Source organism: Rhinatrema bivittatum, chromosome 2 (genome assembly GCF_901001135.1).
Source record: "Rhinatrema bivittatum chromosome 2, aRhiBiv1.1, whole genome shotgun sequence".
Classification (NCBI taxonomy): Eukaryota; Metazoa; Chordata; class Amphibia; order Gymnophiona; family Rhinatrematidae; genus Rhinatrema; species Rhinatrema bivittatum.
In genome coordinates, this window is record NC_042616.1 from 288,145,448 (window position 1) to 288,162,268 (window position 16,821).

Below are 16,821 nucleotides of genomic sequence, written 5' to 3' on the forward strand. Positions count from 1 at the left end.
GGTCCATGGCTGGCGTCCCCCAGTGATCCACAATTATCTGAAAGGCTGTGGGTGACAGCTGCCATTCTCCCGGGTTTAGGCTTTCTCTGCTGAGGAAGTCTGCCGCCGTGTTGTCTTTCCCGGCGATGTGTACGGCTGAGATGTCCTGAAGATTGGCTTCTGCCCAAATCATATGGGGAGTTATTTCTAGGGACACTTGTTGGCTTCTGGTTCCGCCCTGTCGGTTGATGTATGCCACCGTGGTGGCGATGTCTGACATCACTCTGACCGCTCTGTTGTGAAGTCGGTGGGCAAATCGCAGGCACGCTAGCCTGACTGCCCGTGCCTCTAGTTGGTTGATATTCCACCTTGATTCTTCTCTGGTCCACCGCCCTTGGGCGGTGAGCTCCTCGCAGTGTGCTCCCCACCCGTTCAGGCTGGCATCTGTGGTGAGCAGGATCCAGGTTGGGGAGGACATTCGTAACCCCCGGCTCATGTGGCAGGGCTGTTACCACCAGCGTAGTTGATTCCGCACTCTGGCTGGTAGAGGCAGGTGTATGGTGTAGTCCTGTGATCGTGGACTCCATAGAGATAGAAGGGCGCGTTGCAATGGTCTCATATGAGCCCGCGCCTATGGCACCACCTCCAGAGTGGATGCCATGAGGCCGAGGACTTGTAGATAATCCCGAGCTGTGGGCCGGCTGGCGCTCAGCAGGGCCTGCAGATGATTCCGGAGTTTTGACTGTCTCTTGGAGGTCAGACTGACCTTGTCGTCTTGGGTGTCTAATTGGACCCCTAGGTATTCCAGCAACTGGGATGGCTGTAGGGAACTCTTCTTTATGTTGACTACCCATCCTAGGCTTTCCAGAAGAGCTATAACTCTGTTGGTTGCCCTGTGACTCTCCTCCGGTGACTTTGCCCTGATCAGCCAATCGTCCAGGTAGGGATGGACGAGGATTCCTTCCTTCCTGAGTGCCGCTGCCACTACTACTATTACCTTGGTAAAGATCCACGGCGCGGTGGCTAACCCGAAGGGTAAGGCCCGGAACTGGAAATGCTGATTCAGGACTTTGAAGCGTAACTAGCGCTGGTGATCCCGATGGATTGGGATATGCAGGTAGGCTTCTGACAGATCTAGGGAGGTGAGAAACTCCCCTGGCTGTACTGAACTCTTGACAGACCGTAGAGTTTCCATGCGAAAGCTGGGGACCCGTAGGTGTCGATTGACTGACTTGAGGTCCAGGACGGGCCTGAAGGTGCCCTCCTTCTTGGGTACTATGAAATAAATGGAATAATGCCCAGAAGTTACCTCTTCCGCAGGTACTGGGATTATGGCTTTTAGGGCCAGGAGCCTCTGTAAGGTCACTTTTAGTGCCACTGTCTTGAGTGGTGAACAAGGAGATTCCACAAACTTGTTCGGTGGAAGCTGAAAGAAATCCAGGTAATATCCTTCCCGGATGATGGTGAGGACCCACTGGTCCGAAGTGATCTTGACCCACCTGCAGTAGAAGAGGGTTAGCCTGCCCCCTATGGCTGCTACCCTCGGATGGGTCGGCTGATTGTCATTGTGGGTTACGGCCGGGGCCCGAACCCGGGCCGGTTCTCTTCTTGGTGTGCTTAGCCCGAAAGGGCTGATTCCTGGCCTGAGAACGAGGTGCTTGATAGCGAGACCTGTAAGGGTTGAAGCGCTGCGAGTTTCTGGATGGTCTAGAAACAGAACGCTGGCTCCTCCTTGACCTGTCTTCTGGTAGACGGGGTAACGGAGAGGCACCCCATTTAGTAGCCCATTTCTCAAGGTCGCTGCCGAACAGTAGGGAACCCTTAAAGGGCATTCTTGTGAGTCGAGTCTTGGAGGACGAGTCGGCCGCCCAATTGCGTAGCCAAAGCTGTCTTCTGGCTGCCACTGAGGAGGACACTCCCTTGGCTGCCGTACGGACGAGGTCGGAAGCTGCGTCTGTGAGAAATGCGAGAGCTGATTCCATGTCTTCTCCCGGGGTGTTATTTCTTGCCTGTGATAAACAGGAGCGCGTAACCACGGTGCAGCAAGTCACGATTCGAAGGGACATGGCTGCTACCTCAAAAGCTTGTTTCAGAATGGTGTCCATGCGTCGGTCATGCGCATCCTTGAGAGCCGCTCCCCCCTCCACCGGAATGGTGGTGCGTTTCACAATTGCGTTAATTATGGCGTCTACCCTGGGGCACGCCAGCAGTTCCTTGGCTGTCGGATCTAGAGGGTACATGCCAGACAAGGCCCGACTCCCTTTGAATGAGGCCTCCGGTGCCTTCCATTCCAGCTCGATTAGCTGCTGTGCTGCTTGTAGGAGGGGAAAGTGGTGAGCCGTTTGGCGCAGGCCCTCTAGCAGAGGGTTCTTTACAGGGACCCCTGGGGGGTCCTGGCCTGGAATGGCCAGCTCCGATAAGCATTGTGAGACCAGGCCCGGCAGATCTTCTCTCCGAAAGAAGCGTCTCATGGTCCGATATGGTTCTATCTCCAAGGGAAGTTCATTCTCCTCGGGGGGCTCCTCACTTACCTGGGAGTCATCCGAATCCCCATGATTGGGGCTGTCGGGTGGTGAGTGGCTGTGCCTAGGTCTCGAGGGTCCAGGGGCCGGATCAACCGGGACGGAAAGACCCATCCGAGGAGCAGCCTGCATCTGGACAAAGGCGTGAATCCCCTTAAATAATTCCACCCAGGAAAGCGAAGCCAGATCTGGCCGCAGGGGTACCAGGTCTCTCGGATTCCCTGGCTGCTCGCCGCGGCCTGCTAAGTCCGGTGTGGCCCCCGAGGAACCGCTGGGCTAGGACCGGTCTTGTCCTGGAACTGCCATGGCTTCCTCACATTGGGCACATAGGGAGTCTGCTTCCTCGCTCTGTGTAGCTCTAAGGTTGCATGCTGAGCAGAGGCTTAGAGCGTTCATGCCTGAATCTGGGGGTGCCGGCTCTGCGGATGCAGGGGCATTCTTATGCTCCATTTGCCTTAAATGCGGTGTCGTCCAACGATGTGCGCCTAACACGGGCGCATAACAGCATGCGCCTAGAACGGGCATCTTATCAATGTGCGCCTATAGCGGGCGACTTATAAATGTGCACCTATAGTGGGCGTCCTATCAACGTGCGCCTATGAACGGGCGTCTTATAAACAGTGCGCCTATGAACGGGCGTCTTATATAAACGTGCGCCTATAAACGGGCGTCTTATATAAACGTGCGCCTATAGCAGGCGTCTTATAAACAGTGCGCCTATGAACGGGCGTCTTATAAATGTGCGCCTATAACGGGCGTCTTATAAATGTGCGCGTATCCTAGTAGCGTGCTCAAACAACGTGCACCTATCGCGTGCACTAACAACGTGCGCCTATTGCGAACTGCGTTTAGCAAACAAAAGCGCTTAATTAGAAAAGAGAAGTAGGCAGGCAAAAATGGCAACCTCCCAGGCAGGCCCAGTTAGTCCACACTTCCTCGGAGACCAAGTAAAGATGTACGCCTTACCTTGTCTTCGGCGCTTCCCGGCTGCGACCCGGGCAGTCTCCGGCTGCGGGGGGATAGGGGAATACCTTCACCGCCGCGCTTAAGGAAGTGCACCCGCTGCCTCTAGGCCGCGCCCGAACCGTTCGGGGGCCAAGTCCACGCCGGGACCGAGGCTGCCTCTAGGCCGCGCCCGAACTCGTCTCGCTCGGGGGCCAAGCCACGCCCGAGCCCTTCTCACTCGGGGGCTGGGTCCCTGCCACGAACCGGCCACCGGACCAAGGCTCTTACCTCCGAGGGACCACGGAAGTCAGCTCGGGAAACTCAACTGGGTGAGTGACCGCCTGTTATCACCGCAGGAGTGCGGGGCTCGTCTTCAGTAGATTTCTGCTATGAATTTAGTCGTTAGAATTTGGAAACACGCTCAGCGAGCGTGGGGTAGCTCCAAACTGCTTTGGAGACGGAAATTACTGAATTGCTTTACTTCCTGTGGGGGTATATGTACCCGTGCTGACGTCAGATCCGTCTCCAACTGCTAGCACGAGCACACTATACCCATTTGTTTTGAGTCCATCTGCTACACGCTAGGAAATGACAGTTTTTCTAGGTTTACAGAGGGGACAAAAATTTGACGTACTGCACCTTTCCAGGGTCCTTTATCCTCTAATATATGTAAGATGCATACACATGTGACCTAGGTGGATTAGAGCTCAGGCCTTCTCTATAAGGATTAAAGCTGCACTTGGCCAACCATCAGAGTATACCCCAGTTAGCAAGACACTATTCAATATGGCTCCCCTGCATAACCACCACTGGAACACTGCAACACATATATGAAAAAAAAAATTACAAAGAATAAAAATGACTATTTCTTACATTCTGAACTGCACTGACAGAACTTTTCACAAAAGTTCTGAGCAATTACACATGGACATGAGCTGTCACAAGGCTGGCGTGGATGATCACAAGGCTGATAGTTGTAAACATGATTAGAAGAACCATCTAAAAGAAGATGTCAAGGAATAAACATTATTCAATTACCAGAACAAAGATACTGTTTTTCATTTCTTCAGTGCTTTGTGAATTTAAGATTTCAACTGCAAATGTGAATGGAAAATGTGCCAGCAGCATTCAATTCATCTACTTAGCCTTAGCTCAGAAGAAACACCTGCTACAAGTTGTCATTCAATTTTTTTCTCCAGACAGGGTTTGCAACAAATTCTGTTAAAAAAAAATGCCTGCTTTTCTATTTGCATTTCAAGATTTGAATATGACGTTCATAAAAATACATCATCAGAAAACAACTTTTGCTAGGAATCAAAACTTCTATTCTGGTAATTTGACTCTAATGAGAACAATGTTTCAAGATGAACTTGCCATCATTACTCAACTTCGCTTACAAACCATTGTGTACTATTTAAAACTCATCTCACAATTTTTCCTTCAAATACCTTGAATTTTCTGGAGCTTTTACCACCCTTTCTCTGAGATTTTTCAAATTTATATGAACAAATCTCTACAGGACACAACAATCAAATTTATTATTCTCTACCCTGGCCTGTATAGCAGAATTATAAGGAGACTTGTTTTCAGCCTTCTGAGGTGTGCACTTGCTGCTGAATCTAGGCAGAAATACTGGGTCATGCAGACTGCTTTGTGTGTTATTACAAATGTCTAATGCATTATGAAGGACCCATGATACAGTTCTGCCCAAACCCCAAATCAGATCAGATCTGCAAAACAAAGTCTGCAGATGACTTTAAATGATATGCTGAAAAAGTTTAGCTGACACTGAGCAGTTGTCCGCATGTCCACAGTACAGCAAGGAAAAATTGGGTTCTTACCTGTCAATTTTCTTTCCTCGAGTCCTACCAGACCAGACCAGATGGATGGGTTTTTCTCCCCTAGCAGCAAATGGAGACAGAGAATAAAATATTTACTGTAAATGCCTACTTTAAGGCACTGTAGTCCCTCAGTATTTTTGTATCAGAGTTAAACATTCAAAAACTCCCTTATGAGCAGGAATAACAAAACTCTTAGGTGATCTCTGATATCAGCCTGACTTCCTTCAACCAGGAAGACTTGAAAACCAAACACAAAGAATGACCATTACAGCATAAGAAAAGTATCTTCAAACACAGCAATACAGATGAGAGGTCAACCAGATGGGTCTCTGGACTGGTCTGGTAGGGCTCAAGAAAGAAAATTAGCAGGTAAGAAACCAAGGTTTCCTTCCTTATCATCCATCCGACCAATCCAGATGGATGGGAAGTACCCAAACCACTCTCAAACTGGGCAGGATCCTGAAAGACCTCTCTTAACATGCCTACTCCAAATGCAACCATGTCTGAGGCTTGGGCATCCAACTAGAAAATATATGCAAAGAGGACCATGTTGCCATCCTACAAATTTGCTGAATCAAAACCAACTGACACTCAGCCCAAGAGGCTGCCATTCCTCTAGCTGAAAGTGCCTGAATACCTTTTGATACCACTAGACCTTTAAGAAATGTAAGCCGAAGTAATAGTTTCCCTTATCCATCTGGCAATGGAAGCTTTGGAAGCCTTTTCTCCTTTCCTGCAATCACTGAAAAGTACAAACAGATGATGCAATCTGCGGAAAACATTCACTGCCTTCAAATACATTAAAAACACTCTACACACATCCAGAACGTGCAAGCTTTGTAGAATGATCCCCAAGACTTGACCTTCCTGAAGAATGGTAACTCAACCAACTGATCGAAATGGAAGGAAGTGACCCCATTAAGCAAGGAGAGAACTGTGTGAATCAAAACCTCCATCTTCAGGAAACCTGAGAAAAGGGTCCCTGCATGACAAGGCCTGTAACTCCAAGATACATCTGGCAGAACAAATTGCCACCAGAAAGACTGTCTTATGAGTAAGATCTTTCAGAGAATTGCTTTGATGGGCTCAAAGGGACATGAACACAAGGCCCTCAAAACCAAATTGAGATTCCATGGAGGAAATAATTTCTTTACAGAAGAGTGTAAATGCTTCATTCCTCTCAGAAAACACACTACATCTGGGTAATCCACTAAGGATTGCTGTCTCACCTTTCCTCTATAACAAAAGAGTGCCACCACCCAAACCCTAAGGAAATTCAAGGTTAAGCCCTTCTGAATATCTTTCTGTAAAAAGAAAAATAATACTTGAAATGGGAGAACCCTTATCCCCAGACACAAAGCTTCAAATATCCTCCATATCTGGACTTCAGCTAGCAAAGTAGAACTCTTCTACTTTGCTTTACTTTCAACTTTGCAGTAAAGTTGAAATCGTCTCCTCTGGTTAACCTTTGAGCCTCAATCTCCTCCTTTCAAGCCACAAGACAAAGGGGCTCTACCTGCTCTGAGCAAAATTGAAATCTGATACAGTAATCCTTGACTTGACTGCACTACAGTGGTCTTTCTGTGCTGAGCTTTAGCAAATCCATGAACCAAGTTCATCTGGGTCACTCCAGGGCTGTGAGAATAACTCTTCCAAGATGTCTTTCTATTTTTCATATTACCTTGCCTACAAATGGCCATGGTAGAAACACGTACATGAGACAATGCTGAGGCCACAGAGCTGTGACAGAGCATCCAGATTCTTCGACCCTGGTTCCCTTCTTTGACCGAAAAACCAAGGTCACTTGCAATTTACCCTTTTCACCACCAAATCCATTTGAGGCCCTCCCACTGCATCCACAAATTGCCACTCCCCAGGTTCCAGCATGTGTATTTGCAGGTGGATTTCCTGAACATTCTCCACTCCGGTGATGTGCAGTGCCGACAGAGAATCAAATGTACCTCTGCCCACATAAAGAGGAGCATCATCTCAAAGATGCTGCCCAGCTCTTGGTTTTTCTTTGCCTATTATGTAAGCCACTGCCACAACATTGTCTGACAGTATCTTCACTGCTCTCTCATTGACTAAAGGAAGAAACTCCACTAAGGTTTTTCTGATTGCCTTCATCTGTAAATGACTGATGGACCATTTTGCCTCTGCCAGACTCCAATGCCCTTGCACTGTGTGCCCTTGGCAAAGCACTATCCAACCAATCAAACTCCCATCCATGGTCACCACTGTCCAATCCAGAATTTCCAAATCCATTCTTCTCGAGAAATTGTGTTTTGAAAGCCATCAAGCCAGACTGAGCTGTGCCTCCCTCAGAAGAATCAACCTGATTTTGTAATTCTATGCCTAAGGATTCCACCTGGTAAATAGAGCATTTTGTAGAGATCTCATCTAAATCTAATGTCAATGCCATCAAATCCAACACTTGCCGCATCCAGGCTCATGGAGCACTCATCTGAGAACCCTGTGGATTTGACCTTGCAGCCTCAACATACCTTCCACTGTGAGTAACACTTTCCCTTATTGTATCGTGAAATGAAAACACAGGTATTCTAAAATCTGGGAAGGACACAGCTTGTTCTTGGCAAAACTGACTACCCAACCTACGTCTTGCAATAGCTGAATCACAATGGAAGTGCCTCTGACTTTGCCCAAATAAGCCAGTCAACTAGATACAGATGAATCATGATTCCTTCCATTTGGAGAGTTGTTGCAAACACCACTATCACTTTGGAAAAAATCTGAGGTGCAACTGCTACACCAAACAGAAGTGCCTGAAACTGATCCCCCAGCACTTCAAACCTGAGTAACCTCTGATGATCCTTTCTGATTGGAAAATACAAATAAGCCTCCAAAAGATCCAGGATCGCTAAAAACTCTCCTTTCCTCACCACCGCAATAACCAAATGTAAAGTCTCCATGTGGAAATGAGGCACCTTTTTGAGGACATATTTACCTTCTTCAAATCTGACAGGCCCGCGCAAGCCTCCTTTTTGGTACCACAAAATAAATTAACTGTATGATAAGATTTGGGGAAGTTCTGGGAATATGTTTCTAAATTGTGATGCGGTACTTTTGCATGATTCTCTTTTTGTCATATTTATTTGTCTGTTACAATATTTTGTTTGGTACTGTCACATGTCACATGTCAAGGACTAGGGGGCATTCCATGAAGTTAGCAAGTAACACATTTAAGACTAATCGGAGAAAATTCTTTTTCACTGAACGCACAATAAAGCTCTGGAATTTGTTGCCAGAGAAGGTAGTTAGTGCAGTTAGTGTAGCTGGGTTCAAAAAAGGTTTGGATAAGTTCTTGGAGGAGAAGTCCATTAATGGCTATTAATCAATTATACTTAGGGAATAGCCACTGCTATTAATTGCATCAGTAGCATGGGTTCTTCTTAGTGTTTGGGTAATTGCCAGGTTCTTGTGGCCTGGTTTTTGGCCTCTGTTGGAAACAGGATGCTGGGCTTGATGGACCCTTGGTCTGACCCAGCATGGCAATTTCTTATGTTCTTATGCATATTGTCACTGTACTCTTGATTTTACTATTATATTTTCTTTGACTCTACTGCATTAAATAAAAAAAGTTAGAAAAAAAATAAATTGAATAACGGCCTAGACACTATAGTCTCTTCGGCACTGGAGCCACTGCTGCCAATTGGAGAAATTGAGTCAGAGTGGCCCTTAATGGCCTTTCGCTTCCTTTGTGAAACATATGAGGACACCATGAATGCACTGACCACTGGATAAGCAAATTCTAAGACATAACCATCCCTTGTAATATCCAGGAGCCATTGGTCCATTACAATTTGGGTCCACTCTCCATAAAACTGGGGCAACTTCCCTGATCTGGAGAGGGGGAGAGTGGATCTCCTAGGCTTAATTGGGAACTCTTAGTTCCCCCAGAGCTGCTAATGGTGCTGTCCTTACCATCCCTGAGACCAGACTGAAAGGACTGTGACCTGTTTCTAAATTCCTCTGGAAAGAAGATCTCTTCCCAGCTCGAGAGCGTCTTGAGTCTCTAAACTTCGGCCTGTTGGGCAACCCCTTACGATCCCCCTTAGGCTTTTCCTCCAGTAACTTGTGAAACTTCAATTCCCCCAAATATTTCACTAGCTTCTCAAGGTCCTCCCCAAAGAGAATTTTGCCTTGGAAGGGCAAGTTAACAAGCTGTAACTTAGACCAAATATCCACTGACAAGTTGCACAGCTAAAACAACTGCCTAGCTGACACAGACGCTACCATATCTCTAGCTGAGATACGAAGATCATCATATAAAGCACTGGCTACAAAAACGAGACCAGCTTCTGGCCGCCTCTCTGACATACTTTCCTCAGTGTTGCTTTTTGGAATCTGCTGAGCCCAGGGTAAACATGCTCTCACCATACATTTGCTACAAACTGCTGCCCTGATCACGGAGACTGACCCTCAAAGACCCACTTGAAATGAATCTCCAGTTTTGTATCCTGGGTGTCTTTTAGAGCCACACTCACTTCAAAAGGAATTGTCTTCTTCTCTGTGACAGCCAAAACTGTGGCATCCATCTTAAACATAGCTTTGAAATCTTAACTCAGACTCTGGAGTGTCCCATTCCAGCTAAACTAGAGCTTTAACCGTCTGATGAAAGGGAAAATGCGTTAGCTGAACTTATTTGATTTATATACTGTCTTTCAGACACTTCAAGCATATTATATTCAGGTACTGTAGGTATTTCCCTGTCCACAGAGGGCTTACAATCTAAGTTTCTACCTGAGACAATGGAGAGTAATATGACTTGTCCAAGATCACAAGGAGCAGTAGCAGGATTTGAACTCTGGCTTTCTTGGTTTGCAGTCTGCTGCTCTAACCACAAGGTCGCTCCTCCATTACCTCTAAGACCCTCCCAAAAAGGGTTCTTACCTTCCGTTACCGGTCTGCTTTTTATTTTTATTCCCAGCTCAGCCAGATCCTGAGAAATCATGGACAGCAGCTGCTCTTTTTGTAAATAACCTGACCACCTGAAGGTCATTGCCCTCTGCCACAGGAATTTCCTGTTTTCCCAGATGATTTCTCTCTCTTTCCAACAAGAAACCCACAGGGATCTCCTCCAGAATGTCCTTCTCAGACTTCGCTGAAGCCATCTCCTCCAGGTCCTGAACCAACCTGCTTTGCTTGGGACACAAGAGAACTGAGCCCCTGCAAGGCTAGGCCTGCTTAAGACAGCTTCCCTCTTAATAAAGGCAGCTTTATGCATCATAAAACAAACACTGCAGAGAAAGCCTCCTTGGAAGATTCTACAAACAAGGGTTCAGCTTCAGGGCTTACTAATGCCTTGTCCCATTACACCTCCCATGAGAGAGAGCATGGGGGATCAGAATCCCCCTCTTTCCCTCGCTGGAAAAGGAGACAAAATAGCTGCTGCACATCATGCCTGAACTCCTCCAGTAGGGACTGATTTCGGCCATAAAACCTGCCTATTTCTGGCTCAGCCTTTCCTCCTTGTCACCGCAGAGAGAGTCCCCTGAACAATCCTCTCATGGAATTTTCTTCGCCTGACTAACTGAAGGCTTAACAACTTTTTGGGCCTTATTAACAATTTAAAAACTGCAGTAATGAATTAACTGTAAGGGCATCCACATTTCTGCCCATGCCATATTCATGGTTTTATTTTTAATCTGTTAAAATCATCAAATAGTAATTTTGCATTATAAATTACTGAAAAATATCATGTTTAACTTTGTACCATGTAGAGGCTGTGTCAGGCTCTGTTCACTTTGAGATTAACAGAAACATAGTTTGACCTGGGGAGCCTAAACCTTTCCACAGAACTGTATTTTATGGGCAAGAACCTTGACATTTTAAAAAAATTACAAGAATCCCTGATCTAAGGTATTTATTTATTTATTTATTTGTTTATTTAAAAGCTTTTATATACCGATGTTCATGTACTGGTACATATCACGTCGGTTTACATAAAACCAAAGTTGGAAATTACATCGAACAATCGAACATTATATCACAAATAACAGGTCTAACATTATGATAACGCTGAGAACTTATAGTTAGAGCTGAAGACGATTTAGGATTAAAATTAAAATTATTTATACACACAAACCGCAAAATTAAAAAAAAATAAATACTTGAAAGATTCTTAGCATTCCTGCAACAAGGTAGACAGTTTTTTTCTCTCTCTCTCTCTCTCTCTCTCTCTCTCTATATATATATATATATATATATATATAAACACACACAACTATAGCAATATAGATATATATATATAGAGAGAGAGAGAGAGAAAAAAAAACTGTATCCTTGAATTCTTCTATCCTGTTAGTTATTCTCTTTTCATAATCTGAGGCATTGTAATTAATATAAGAACATAAGATATGCCATACTGGGTCAGACCAAGGGTCCATTAAGCCCAGTATCTTGTTTCCAACAGTGGCCAATCCAAATCACAAGTACCTGGCAAGTACCCAAACATTAGATAGATCACAAGCTACCTTTGTTTATTACGCACCGTCATAGAAGTTTATGGATTTATCCTCTAGGAACTTATCCAAACCTTTTTTAAATCCAGTTATAATAACTGCTGTAACCACATCCTCTGGCAATGAATTCTAGAGCCTAGTTATGCGCTGAGTGAAAAAGAATTTTCTTCGATTTGTTTTAAATGAGCTACTTGCTAACTTCATAGAGTGCCCCCTGGTCCTTCTATTGTCTGAAAGAGTAAATAACAGATTTACATTAACTTGTTCAAGTCTTTTCATGATTTTGTAGACTTCTATCATATCCCCCCCTCAGTCGTCTCCTCTCCAAACTGAACTGCCCTAACTTCTTTAGCCTTTCCTCATAACGCAGCCATTCCATGCCCCTTACTTTGGTCGTCCTTTCTCTGCACTTTCTCCAGTGCAGCTATATCCTTTTTGAGATGCAGTGACCAGAAATGCCACAGTATTCAAGGTGCGGTGTCACCATGGAACAATAAAGAGGTATTATGACTTCCTCAGTTTTATTTTCCATTCCCTTCTAATAATTCCTAACATTGTTTGCTTTTTTGATCGCCACAGCACACTGGGCTGCCGATTTCAATTTATTATCCACTATGACACCTAGATGTCTTTCCTGGATGGTAGCTCCTAAGATAGAACCTAACATTGTGTAATTACAGTATGGGTTATTTTTCCCTATTTGCATCACTTTGCACTTGTCTAAGTTAAAATTCATCTGCCATTTGGAAGCCCAATCTTTCAGTCTCGCAATATTCTCCTGCAATTCATCACAATCTGCTTGAGATTTAACTACTCTGCATAATTTTGTGTCATCTGCAAATTTGATCACCTCACTCATTGTACCCCTTTCCAGATTATTTATAAATATATTAAAAAGCACTGGTCCAAGTACAGATCCCTGAGGCACTCCACTGTTTATATTTTTCCATTTTGAAAACTGACCATTTAATACTACTCTGTTTCCTGTCTTTTAACCAACTTGCAATCCACAAAATGACATTGCCTCCTATCCTATGACTTTGTTTTCCTAGAAGCCTCTCATGTGGGACTTTGTCGAATGCCTTCTGAAAATCCAAATATACTACATCTACTGGTTCTCCTTTGTCCACATGTTTATGCACTCCTTCAAAAAAAAAAAAAATGTAGGAGATTTGTGAGGTAAGACTTCCCTTGGATAAATCCATGCTGGCTGTGTCCCATCAAACCATGTCTATCTAAATGTTTTGTGATTTTATTCTTTATAAGTTTCCACGATTTTTCCAGGCACTGAAGTCAGGCTCACCGGTCTATAGGTTCCGGGATCATCCCTGGATCCCTTTTTAAATATCGGGGGTTATATTGGCCATCATCCAATTTTCAGGTACATCGGATGATTTTAATAATAGGTTACAAATTTTAATAATAGGTTACAAATAAACCCATAAGTGACTGCCTTAATTTTGTTATACAAGCTATCAAAGGAGACAGTCAATTTTTATTCTGTGTTGGCCATGTATGTATGTGTGTGTGTGTATATATCTGTCTATCTATAGTTAGACAGATATACACACACACTTTTGTATTGCAAGAACTGCTTTTCAGAAATGTATTCCCATTTTCAGGTCAGTTAAAACCATTTTCCCCCGTATGCTGTCAAATGACATTTCCTTTGGCTTTCACAAAGTTAAAATTGACAGTCTCCTTTGAAAGCGTGTATAACAAAATTAAGGCAGTCTCTTATGGATTGATCATATATTAATTACAATGCCTCAGACTATGAAGAGAGAATAAAAGCTGACAGTGTAGAAGAATATAAGAATATAGTTATCCAAATAGATAAGAAATATGAAACTACTTATTTCTTTAAACACTACTAGACATATGCAGTACTGTACAAATACACATGCAGTCCCTTCTCTCTAGAGCATACAGTCTATTCAAGACAAACAGGCCAAATAAGAGACTTAGGGAATTTCATTTAATATGAAAAATGTTTATAACTAAGAAATTTATGATCAGGAACACCAGGGGTTACAATTTAAAAGCAACCTCAAAAAGGTGATTTATTAGGACAAATTTGAATAAGGTCAGAAAAAGCACAATGAAACAACTCTGGAAGTCTATTCCAGGCATATAGAGCAAGAATGTGGAAAAAGCAGTCTGGAGTTGGCGATGGAGACTGACATGGATAATATATACTGGTTGTATATAATAATTTGTAAAAAGTGATGTAATATAAAATTGCTAACCTTTTTTAAGCTGTATCTTTCTGCAATGCGCAGCCCATAACCTGCAAAACATGAAGCCAACTTAAAGAGAACAAATCAGATCTTCTTCACACTAGCTTGGATAACAAAGCAGCAGCAGCAGCCGCCGCCACCACCATACAACCTACATGGACAGAAATGGTCTCAGTTGAGAGTTACATTATTGTATCTGGATGTAGGCCTTGTGGGAGACTGAAGAGTTTATGAGGACTAAAGAAGTTCAGGACGATAAGAAGGGAAATCTATCGTACTCTGTGCTAACGTGCAGATGAACTCCCTTGCAAAGTTCTAGAGCCCATTACTTAAAAAGTTAATGATTTTGTCCCTTTGTGGTTTTTATAATTACAAATTGACTGAAACTGGAATTCCATATGGCTGTTATAAAAAGTTGACTGTATTTAGCAAAAATCTGGTTATACTCATTATAAATATAACCATTCTATTAACTTTTGCTGTCCCATCAAGTAACATGAACAAAATTAATTTATTCAGAATAATTAACAGAGACAAAATCTGTCTTCCACAATGGCATATATTGCTAGTAATGTGCAATGCATGTACTTGTAGGATGAGACATAAAAGACAGCTACAGTTTATAAAAGTTTGTAATGATACATGAATAGAGGAATGTTTCCATACATTCTTAATGACAGCAGTTAAGAATTCATTAATATAAAGCAAATTATTTTTAAAGCTATTTGGAACATAGTTATGAATAAGATTTAAGTACTGATGTGAGCAAATTATTTGAATTAAAAGACAAAACACCAAAAATAAATGAAAAACCATGAAATTAAATTGGATCAACTATGGGGTCGGTACCAGATTTTATGGGGAGAGTTCTGTACTCGGTCACCATAAACCAGCCTCTTCAGTACCAAGCCAGAGTTTGGATGTGTTTTAGCAAAGGGTTCACCTTAGTATTTCCAGATCCTAGTCCACCATAACCCTTTTCCTTCCCCTTATCAAAGGGTTTTCACATTTTTAAACTACTGTTTCTGTTTCTAGTCATTAGAATATAAGTTCAAACATTTTGGGAACTGGGATTTGGTAGAGAAATTTTATTCTTACTAAAACAATTTTGCAGTCTACAGTGGTACATTGGTAAATGTGTGAAAATACAAGAATCTTCTTTAAAAACAAAACAAAAAGTAAAATCAATATGCCATTAGAGAGAACTGAATTTAGTTTTTTTAAACATCAAGGACTGTTACATTAGTAAGGTTACTGTGAAAGTTTAGGATTGATATTATATAAGTACAAGTTCAATTATGTACAGTTACAACAAAAATACAAAATATATTATATGTTATTGTATCTACTTTCACAGTACTTCTAGGAAATAAATTGAAATAAATAATGCACCATCTGTTACAAAGGATTACTGGCAGTAAAGGTGCAAAAATAAAGTCAGAAATTCAGAAGAGTCTGTAGTATTGCAACAGAAAAGAAAAACAGGAAGACTAGATGCTTTTGTCTGTCATGCTTTCTTACTGTAACATCAGAAGATTAATCAACTTCTAGTTGATTATCTAGTTCAGAAAAAAAGACAATTGCATTAAGACTGGGCAGGTTGCATGGGCCTTAGAAACATGGAAAAAGATGGCAGATAAGGATAATATGTTGATTTTCCATTATGGTTATAAAATTAATAAACAACTGTGCATTTAGCCACATACAGATTACTAGATCTATTTCTACCCCACCCTTCCATAGGCTATCTTCCAATAACATAAAAGTTAGTGTGCTGGATAACTTTTTACTTAAGAACTGGTTTCTAGCAGTGACTGGGTGCAGATTTTGTAACAAGGGACAGACATGCCCGAATTTTCAAAATCCTGTGGTGTTTAACCAGCAGGTTGCTCAAGATGGGCTCTTTTCCATTGCCATAGCAAGAGACAGATTCTGCAAATTGCAGCCCTGCTCCAAATGTTAAGTAACACTTTTTGAAAAATGACTACAAGACTAGTTCAAGATACATGTGGTTCTAAATGACCAATGTGTACCAATAACTTGTGTACAATAAAAATGTACGCAACACACATCACAAACTTATTACAAAGTATACAGAAGGATTACATTAGTAGCTAGGTTGGTCATTTTTCTTTCTTCCTTTCCCTCTCCCCTGGACATTATATACCTTTGTTACTGACTGAGGTCTGAGGGAAGGTCTCCTCTGAAACTAAACCCTTCAACATCTTTTCAGTCCAGTAGGGTCCATCTTTGAATTGGCAGCCAGCCTGTCTCTTGGAACTCAATCACATCACATCTGTGACAGGCCCAAGCCTGCAGGGTTGGATGTCCCAACTTGAGATCTCATGTACTGTAGCCTGAACGATGGGGTTGGACTCTACCAGATGGATTTTTGTAAAGTTAATTTAAAAGAAATATTGGAAATCTTCCCTCTTTTGTTGCACTAAACTAGTCTAACTACCTTTCTACTGTACAGAGCTGCACAATACTGAAAAATTATGTAGGGGGCTTTTAGATAATCCAGGACTTCAAATGAACGCTGGAGGTGCTTTATATTGCCTTCTCTTCTAATCCTGTTGTGTCCTCTCTGTCTTATACAACATCCTTTAAGGGGGAAATGGACCACAATGTACCGATAAATCCATTATGATTACTGTAACATTTTAATCAATACATTTGTAAACCCCAGTGGATTTAAAAAAAACCCCAAACATAGAAAAAGATAACAGAAAAACATGCCCCAAAATACAAGTAAAAAAATGCACAGCAATTCATATGAATTCTTTTGAAAAAAAAAAATTTTCAGTTTTCT

General features: G+C 42.8%; 1 protein-coding gene across 15 annotated transcripts in view; it reads right to left on the minus strand.

Annotated features, from left to right (window-relative positions):
• Nucleotides 1–16,821, minus strand: part of EZH2 (enhancer of zeste 2 polycomb repressive complex 2 subunit) — a 425,637-nt gene that overhangs the window by 90,505 nt on the left and 318,311 nt on the right. For 13 of the 15 annotated variants that reach the window (XM_029589584.1, XM_029589586.1, XM_029589588.1 and 10 more), the window contains 2 exons: nt 14,019–14,059; nt 4,320–4,445 (listed from right to left, as the gene is read on the minus strand). In XM_029589584.1, the coding sequence (XP_029445444.1) occupies nt 4,320–4,445; nt 14,019–14,059 (167 nt within the window). The remainder of the gene's footprint in view (nt 1–4,319; nt 4,446–14,018; nt 14,060–16,821) is intronic. The other 2 variants (XM_029589595.1, XM_029589599.1) reach the window with 1 other exon arrangement.